The sequence below is a fragment of the Alosa alosa genome, chromosome 1 (assembly GCF_017589495.1).
Source record: "Alosa alosa isolate M-15738 ecotype Scorff River chromosome 1, AALO_Geno_1.1, whole genome shotgun sequence".
Taxonomy (NCBI): domain Eukaryota; kingdom Metazoa; phylum Chordata; class Actinopteri; order Clupeiformes; family Clupeidae; genus Alosa; species Alosa alosa.
This window is the reverse complement of record NC_063189.1, coordinates 17,931,569-17,941,568: the sequence shown is the minus strand read 5'-3', so window position 1 is coordinate 17,941,568 and position 10,000 is coordinate 17,931,569. Positions and strand designations below refer to the sequence as shown.

Here is a 10,000-nt window from a genome sequence, read left to right as displayed (position 1 = left end):
AATATAGCCTTATATGCCATTTAAATAAAAACAATTCAGAAGTATGTTTATGTTCCACTACCTGTATTTAAAAGTGTAAAATAACACAGTATGTATGAAAAGGTTTAAAATAGCACAGTCGGTTTTGAGTACGACCGTAGACCACAGGTCTGTGTTCAGAAGCCTGTGCATGAAGTCATTTGCTTGATCTAATCAAAACGTGCGGCTGTGTGCGTGTCTTTACTATGCACTCTAAAAGACAAAGGTCTGTGGCCACAGAGTTGCCTTTGATGACTCCCTGCGAAGTGGAAAACTACCCGTCACCGATTTAGAAAGCAAAACCTGTAGCAAGCAGAACTACTTTCCAGGTGGAGCCTAACCATTCTCACGGTCTCACAGTGGTCAACATCGAAACTAGACTGTGAAGAATACAGGAACCATGGTGCACCTGCAGGTAATACTGCACTTGGAGGGGGGGCCTGCTGACACATTACAGTTCAAGGATATAGCAGAACCTGTAGTCACCCGTTAATTAGTTTTGTCTTTCTCTCTCGCTGTCTCTCTGTCTGTCTCTCTCTCTCTCGCTGTCTATCTGTCTGTCTCTCATGTGCCAGGTGCCGATGAGGCTCCCTGCTGCACGTTAGAGTCCCGTGTCAGCACAGTGGGGGTCTACACCTAACACGTCTGCTCTACTGTGACGACTGCCTTGATTCAAGCGGCAGGCACAGCACTAGGAGACAGACATGTCTCACCGCCAAATGCCCAGCAGCACTGATGAAGCGCAGCAGCCAGAGGAAAACGTCTCTGGTTTGGTGTGGTACTGAAAGGGACTCGCATTCTGGGCAAATCTCACCACTGTGTACAATCCTAGAGATGGAAGACAAGTGGAGAATTCTTGTTCCCGTGAAATGGATTAGATTGTGTGAGCGGCTGGAATGCACACAGGCTTAACTGAAGTGTGTGTGTGTATGTGTGTGTGTGTGTGTGTGTGTACTGTATGTGTGTGAGTAGGGAAGGGAGAGGAGGAGCATTTCCCAGAAATTCTCAGTTCAGTGGACCTTCAGCTAAATCACTTAAAAGCAAGAGATGCGTGTGTGTGTGTGTGTGTGTGTGTGTGTGTGTGTAATGCTGCAGGTGTGTGCTCTGTCGAGCTAAGTGCCTAGGGGGTTGTTGCTGTTACTTGCAGTAGAGGACGTTGGACCAATGGACTCAGATGCCGCAGGTCAAACAACAATATACCATTTCATATACATTTTCAAATTTTCCAATTAAAGGTATCTAATAGAGCTCCATTACTCTTTCTCACTTCCTCAGTTGCTTGAGGATTGATCTGTAAGAGAAGCGTAAACTGAACCGCCTCCTCCCCCACGCATTAAAAGCACCCTATCAGATCAGCAGGTCAGAGGTCTAGTTATTGACACTGTTGACCTCAGCTGGAACAGTGCGACAAGGGCTCTAATAAGGCTGTGGGGTTAGGAGGGGGTCATCTGTCAGCCATCAAAAGTGGAAGTGGAAGTGGAGAGCCAGTGGTCAGTGGTCAGTGGTGGTCTGCGGGGAATGGGACATAATAGCCGTAGAGATGGAATGGTGCTCAGTGGTGGCTGGAGTTCTCGGCAGGTCTCTGTACCCCTTTCCATTCCTCTAAGCAAACTAGAGCCGCAAGGCTGGGACCAGAACACCAACCTGTGCACAGGACAGCTTTGGAACTAGCTTCAAGAAAGACTCTGGAATGCCACTTGAAGTTGGAGTTCTTACTGGGGAACTTGGAGCAAGCTGATTAACCCTGACGGGTAAGGACGTGTTCCCGGGAACCCTAAGAAGCTCATCTGGCATTGCCTGTGGACGAGGCTTTTACATTCTCATGCACCTCTGTATTATGATGTTTTCACATTTCAAGCATTCATTTCTGGTTTCCATCTTTGGGCCAGCAGACTTCAGTAAGGCACATAACCTGACCAATTTCATATCGTTAACACAATAGTGATTAATGCTACATAGAAAGTTTGGCAGAAAGACAACTGCCTGGGAGGATAACAGAGGGAATGTGTCAAAAATAAACTAGAAAATTGTATGCAAATGTTGGCACCAAACATAAGAGGCCTTTGTGGTGTTACTGTGTTTACACTATTTTAAGCAGCTGCAATTTTAAGAGAAGAAGATATTGATATTGGGGTAAAACAAGGCTTGAGTCCTGTCGAACATGGGAACAGACTGTCACATTCCAACACAACACAAATCATTAAGATGGCTTGCTGCCTGTAATCACCTGCTGTGGCTTGGCAGAGAAAAATCAATGAAGGCCAGGCAAGCCCCCCCCCCCCCCCCCCCCCCCCCATTTGTGTTCCGTCTCCACCACAGCCCCACTCCCCACTACCTTTCATTCCACCAAGAAACACACAGTCACCAAACACACCGCATCCTGCACGGCACAGACGTCCATGTTTAGAGAGTAAACATTTAACATACTTACCTTCCATCCATCTCTCCATCTATCTGTAGCCCCTCAAAGGGACCACTTACCTCTGGATGGTTTTCAGACCCTCTTTGAAGGGCCGGCCTTGGTGTTTTGGTTGAGTGTACAGAACAGAGTGTTCAAAGCAACAGGAACAACACATGGGGGATTTATAACAATTACATGAAAGAGGAGAATGTCCTTCAAAGTGTTCCACCTAAACCACCCACCCCCACTTCACCCCCAATGTTCCCATACTCCACATGTCTTGTGGTGAGGTGCTGAGACAAGAGCTTGTACAAAGCAATGAACATATCCAGGTCCTGACTCAGTTGAGAAGGCTGGAGTGGTCCTGCGTTGTCCCCAGCAACAGTGCCCCCCAGCTGCACTGCTCAAAGGTCTAAAACAAACCACAACACACCAGGGTGCAAAACACACCATCAAAAGGAGGGAAAGGGAGTATGTGTGTGTGTGTGTGTGGGGTTGGGCAGCCCAACTTTGTTTGCTGGATGAAAAGCACGCACATTTGGTCAAACAGCAATTTTCAGCACACATTTGCTAAAGGCCAAAATATCACCCCAGCCTTATTTACATTCAAATTTGTGGTGTGGTAGCTCTGGCTCCAAACTGTGTGAAGAAAACACACTTTTGCCTTAAGCAACATGCACATAAACATAAAATGATTCGTTCATTGCTCATAGCTTTGTAGCTGACTGTTGGCGGCTCTTGGGCATTCATAGCTTGTGTTGCCTACCTGCTCGCTTCTTGTTGTTTAAAGGTGTTCTAAGCGATGTTGGGTAACGTCACTTCTGTTGACTTCTGTTGACAGAGAGTTAGCTCGCTACTCCCTCCCCCTTCCTCCCGTGCAATTGAAACTCTCCTAAATGCGCATCTCGTCAGTGATTGGCTAGAACAGTTTGTTATGGTTTTATGATCCAGGCTGGACCAAGTTGTTTTTGTTGCCGTTTTTGAGCCTGGACTGTCCACAGATACCGTTTTCACAGTGTATCAGGGCACAGGCAGCTAACGGATGGTGAGGTGATGTTTGCTTTATGTGATAAAATATGTTTTAGCTTAGAAACCACGTTACATTGCTTAGGGCACAAGTTTCTGAGTACAACATGCAATAGGCTATCTAGTTAGTTCGATATTAGCATATTACAGTAGAAACAATTTCATCCTCTTCATATTACTTTTTATTGATATAACCACAGTATAACAGCCTACGGTTGTGCACATGGCAACATTTAAGGAATCATCTGTCAGTAAATGGTATCCATAAAAGTTTAACTTAGACCCCTCCTACTTCATGTCACCAACTGTCATTTAATTTACATTCTACAGTCTCATCACTACATCCATGCAAGTACAGTATGTGTACAATACTAGCATGGATGTAGCCCCCCAAGCCTGCACTTTCACCCTAGCAGATGGGGGCTGTATACTGAATTATGTATGTATAAACATGCACATACTTCTGTTGATAGTGGAGAAATATAATTACAGCACAAAATAATGTGTGTGATAAACCTACAGCAGAAAGCATTAAAGCTGCAGTTGGCAAGTCTGACAGATTGAGAGGCCAAAATTTTGAATGTTTACAACTCTCATGCTCCTCCCCCACTACCACCAGACACCTTCTCATCGAGTTTGTGCTCGTCAGTGCGCACCAGACAGCACCAGACTGTGATTGACAGTCAGATCTCACACAGCCCTGCTCTGATTGGACCAGAAGAACCGGGAGCTGTGGATTTTTGCAAAACAAATAGCAGGCTCTAGATGGAGGTAGAAGTGCGGGTTATTTTCTAAAACCGGCTGATCTGACACTGCCAGAGCATAGTGTCGGTTTCAGTGAATATGATCAAAAAAATCTTGCCAACTGCAGCTTTAAAAGACTCTGATGTCTTTTTGCATGGCCTTACAGCTCTATTCACAGAAAGCTTTATGAACTTCTTGATTCTCTTTCTGACTCATTACATCCAGGACTTTTGTTTGTTGATGTTAGCCTCCACACTATTTTCTGGAAACCACTCAACTGCACAGCAGGTCTTCTGGCAGGTCTTGATGCAACTAATACAGCTATATTAGTCATGTGTTTTAACAATTTCTTTTCTGTCAGTTTTCTTTGCTACTGTGCTGTTATCAGAAGGGACACTTATTGAGTCGTCAAGCTCTGGGCTTACTGTGATTTTAGTCTGATCCTGCCAAGAGCATGCATAGTGACACAGGGTCTATTTAGTCACTTGTCACAGAGGGAGCTTGTGACTACTGTGCATACATACATGTAAAGACAAACACAGTCAGTCGCATTTGTCCAAAAGACTGGTGTTCTGCCAAGAGGAGATTCTTTATATGGACAAAGTTATATAGATGTAATATCACATATTCAGAGTTCTATAGATGTGATATCACTGCAGGTGAAAAGAAGGGGAGAAAGACAGAGTAAGAGGAAGAGAGAAAGACTTTTAAAAAGCTACAACCACAATACTCACCATAATAATATAGATAGTACATGTAATTCTCTCATTTAAAGAGAAGGAGGAAAGAGAGAGAGAGAGAGAGGGGTAAATCAATGGGAGATGGAGAGATAATCACAAAAGATAAAAGAGAAAGATGGGGGGCAAAAGATAGAGAGGCAAAGAAACAGAGGGTTGTGGGGGGTATGAGCAAAAAGGGAGGGACAGAGATAGATCGAAGGATGGTGAAACAGGTAGATTTTCACAGAGGCGTTGAGAGAGATAAATGAATCTGGGGCAGGACTTCTCATTACCATCTCTCTGACTAATGATGAACACCTTCACATAACAGCCTAGCACAGCAGCAGACACCAAGACCATGGTCCTGATAAAGACAGCCTACATACTGACTGATGGAAATCAACTGCTCTTTCAAAGGTTCCCAAACTTTTTTGGCAGGTGACCCTATTTTGATGTCACAAAACACTGGCGACCCCAATCATTCACAGAATCTATGTTGTAACACCCAGTCGAGAGTTGTGCTTTGATTTTCCCCAAATGTCCTAGAAAAGCTAATTAGTTTGGCGTTTAATGTAATGCACTGGTCAATTATAAAATACAGTACCCAGTATCTCAGGCGACCCCATTTGAACTTCAGGTGACCCCACATGGGGTCCCGACCCCAAGGTTGGGAAACAATGAGATTAGAGGATTCAAGACAGTATGTTTGTGCAATACCACTGCAGACTCCCGTCTACTCCCGTACTACCACATGAACTAAAGGATGCAGCTACACAAAGACACTTTTTGTCACAGATGTGATTCAGATGTTCGTTCTACTACAACATCAACTGAGGTCCTCAGTTTGTCGCCATGGCAGCAGAGAAGAGAATATGACAGGATGAGAAGACTCCTCCTCGTCTTCTCTTGGTCATTAAGAGTACCCCAGTCCTAGGCACCTGCTCCTTCTCTTCCTCTCTCTCTGCCCCCTGTAAGGATCCTAACTCCCAGGCTGATGATAATCCTTTCAATCGTATATGGACTCTTGATCAACTACTAAGTGTGGGCATATTTCCAGGCTGATGATAATCCTTTCAATCATATATGGACTCTTGATCAACTACTAAGTGTGGGCCTATTTCCAGGCTGATGATAATCCTTTCAATCATATATGGACTCTTGATCAACTACTAAGTGTGGGCCTATTTCCAGGCTGATGATAATCCTTTCAATTATATATGGACTCTTGATTAACTACTAAGTGTGGGCCTACTGTTCCATGTCCACAGGAACAGTTAACTATAGGGACAGGAAATGTAATAAAATGTATACCTTGTCATGTCTTGATTGATTCACTCTCACTACAACAATGGTCTCAAGTCTCATCAGCTGACCTCCTCATGTTATCCCAAATCAGCTGACCTCCAATCATGTGATCCATATCAATGTAACCAATCACAAACTGGGTAGCCTATTTAAGGGAAGTTCACAAATTATTCTAGGAGCCATTCTGTAGTCAGAATCTCCCGCACCACTTTGATGTGTAGCCATCATCCTCTGAGCTGGTACAGTATGTTCATTCTCTGATTGTTTCGTGACTGTCTAACACGCTGGTGAGTATAGCAGTCCGGATCAGCATGTAGCCTCTGACCTACTCCCAGACTAGTAACAGGATTGTGTTCAGGAACCGCCCGAATTAACCGGCAGTGGAGGAGAATACGACCTACAGCATTATTCTTAGATTGGCAGAGTCATAAGAAAACGAGTAGGCATTCTCATTAACAGTATTATTGTAGGTATACTAACCTACTATGGCTCTTGATTTTACATTGAACTGAAACTTTCCATATTTAGCGGAGTCAGATTTGATAGGTAAACAGGGGTTCTATCATCAATTGTTACAGTATATTCCCAACAGAGCGCGGAAAGCTTCACAATTTTCTTTTGACCACTCTAAGTTCCCTCATTGGTCCTGACGAGTGACGTCATTTACACCCCCATACCCATGTTGTTCTTTCACTCTCCAAAACGTCTGGGGAATAGGAGGTCTGTTGTGTGCTTCCATCCTGTGTCCAAGTGCAGGAGAGTGGCCAGAAACTCTGTCTCTTTCGCTCTCTCTCTCACACACACGCACACATGGACGCATGGACGCACACACACACACACACACAGGCAAGCAAATACAGCTTTTGAAGCATCCTGTTTGTCTGGAAGCCGTTCTTTTTAAGTTTCTTAACAGGGTGTAGAAGCACACACAGAGTAACATCTTCTGTTGCCTTGTGGCTCCTACTGCCAATCACACCAGTGACAATTATGAGTGAGAACAGAGAGGTCTAACCTCAGGGACACCAGAAGGAAATAGCTGAGGCCACCCAGGACCAGCAACACCCAGGGCTGCGCCAACACATTAAAGAAGAAGACAAGAAAGTGTGGGCAGTGTGTGTGTGTGTGTGTGTGTGTGTGTGTGTGTCTGCCACAGAGAGTTTATGAGGCATGGAGAGAGCATCACCATTCTGGTATTTTTTTAACCATGAAAATAATTGCATCTGGGCAAGTGACAGTTTACAGAGTGTGTGGAAATGTGTATGTGTATGTGTGTGTGTGTCTGTGTGCGCGTATGTCTATGTGTGTGTATAAATCTGCTGTAGGCCCTACTGCAGTTGTACCCCTGACTGAGTGTAGGGCTGGGTTGGTGCACTGGTATACAACCTGACAACAAAATGATTTAGTGCAGTTGTAGCCTAGATGTTCACTAGGTTGAGGATAGAGCACTACAATTTAGTTCTTATGAAGAATGGTATTAAATATCAATAACTTACTAGACTTTGTACCAACACACAAGGAACACACACAATCTAAAAATAATGTTCTTCGCATGTACTAGACAATCTGTTACTGGAACCATTACGGTAAGCTATGGGCTCTCTGTGGCACAGACTGATGGACGTTCTGTGGCTGTGGAACAGATCGAGGGCGAAGGGTGGCCAACAAGACTCATAAAGAAGCTTTCATTTTGAGTTCACTTTCCCCTCACAGTCTGGATGACACCCACTATGTCTGTACTCCATATGACACACACGCACACACACACACACACACACACACACACACACACATATACACACACATACACACACATATACACACACACACGCACACACACACACAGAGACACACAGACACACACACACACACATACACACACACACACACACACACACACACACACCTCTATTCTTCATTCTTCAAGCACACTAGCTCTAGTCTTTTTCCTATGGCAGTGTGTGAGGGCCGTCCTTGCAGGTAAGAGCTGACGGTACGAGAGGCTTCCTGCTGCTCCTGCTCTCGTTTCCTCCACTCCACCATCCTTCTCCTCTGCCCTCCTGGAGCGGAGCAGGTGGTCACTCAATATGGAGCCATTAGATCGACCATTTCACATGCTCACCTTTCCTGACCCCTCCTGCACGCCCCAGTCTCGCGCTCCGCACACACTCCTGGCTGGTCACAGTGCCAGCCGCTCCTTGTTTGCTTTCCCCTGGCGCTGAACAGAAGGCCATCCACCTCCATGAAACCTGCCTACACCCAACCACCCACCCCCAATTCCTTTGTGACCAGCTAATTAGCTAAAGGGCAAGAAAGAAAGCAAGTCGATCTTTCTACATCTTTTTTCTATCATTCTTCCCTATTTCTCTCCATTTCATTCTCTCTCTCTCTCTCTCTCTCTCTCTCTCTCTCTATGTGTTTGTCTGAGTTAAAGCTTCGTATTTCAGTGGTGAGGAGAGCTTCTGAGCTATCGGGTGCCTCATCTCACGCTGCTCTCTGATAATTTCCGCCACGCTTGATCAAATCTACACCTCCTGACAGAAGTTCCTTCAGAAGATCACGACACAACAAAAATATCTGCACAAAAAAAGAGAGAGAGAGAGAAAAAAAAAACGCTGAGCATGCCTTCCGAGCACAGCGGATCAGACAAACCTCAGATCAAACAAAAAGGAGCCCTCTGACGCCCCAGCAAGCTCGCTACATCTCAAGGGAAGCCTTTCCCCTCTTTACATTATCCCTCCACTCTGTGTCTGGAATGGCACAGGTGATTCCTGATGTCAAGCTGCAGACACACAGGATCCAAAATACTGGACTCAGCATCCCCTGTCCAACTGACAATCAGTCCACTCACCTCAGGTTTAGGGAAATCTGCTGGTCCCTGGATTTGAGTAGATCCGCCACAGAGAAGGTCGCACTGCCCAGGAACGTGCTCTGTAGAGAAACAGAAACAGTCTTCAGGACATTAGGATCACAGCTATTCTAGACTGTAACAGAACTAGCTTTAATCGGCATACCATTACCCGGGCAAGTGTACCGTTGACGTTTAGACGATGGTATCTATCAGAAACAAGAAGTCTAAATCTACTAAGGGGTGTCAGTCACTGAGGAGAAGGTTCCTTTCATCGTATGAAACTAAAGTGATTTGTCACGGCCAAAGAACTCTGCAGCTATGTACTCAGTCCAAAGAAACAAAAACACTGAAGTGTCTCCCATCGGTACAGTAGGTAGTTGAGTCTGAGACGGAGGTATTAGTGTGCTCAAGGCAACAAGTGCTTTGTGCTGCTAGTCCACTGGTGCAGGAGTGGAGCGGAGTGTGTGAATGCAGGCGCAGTGTGACGCGTGAGTCAGCAGCCCCCACACAAAGGGAGCTGGTGCTAAAGCAGCTCCTTCCTCTTTCCACTGGTGACGATCCTATTCTGGCAGGCAGAGCATTTCGCAGCCTGTCTCACGCCTCTACGCTAGCCCACGGTGCTACTGCAACAGATTCTCAGATCCAGCACCACACTCCGAGTACTCAAAGTGATTTTCTGACCTGATAGCCCACACAAAAGCCCCATTGTGGGTGGTTTTTGACAGTTTCGATATGAAAAGCTATTGAACATAAAAGACCTCTTGGTTGGAAAAGGGGTTCTTTTTTTCACAGCACGTCACTAAAATGCTCTCGCAAGGTTTCTAAATGGTTCATCTTTTGAGACAGACACCGAGTACCCTTGATAACTCTAAACTATCCCCAACCACAGCATTGGACTGCATAGGCCTATTCTGCATGCGTGCCAGGTGGGAGGAGCGT

General features: G+C 45.3%; 1 protein-coding gene across 8 annotated transcripts in view; it reads right to left on the bottom strand.

Moving 5' to 3' along the window:
* inpp4b (inositol polyphosphate-4-phosphatase type II B) overlaps window positions 1-10,000 on the bottom strand; it is a 289,177-nt gene that overhangs the window by 102,210 nt on the left and 176,967 nt on the right. For all 8 annotated transcript variants that reach the window (XM_048266182.1, XM_048266276.1, XM_048266110.1 and 5 more), the window contains one exon: window positions 9,062-9,141. In XM_048266182.1, the coding sequence (XP_048122139.1) occupies window positions 9,062-9,141 (80 nt within the window). The remainder of the gene's footprint in view (window positions 1-9,061; window positions 9,142-10,000) is intronic.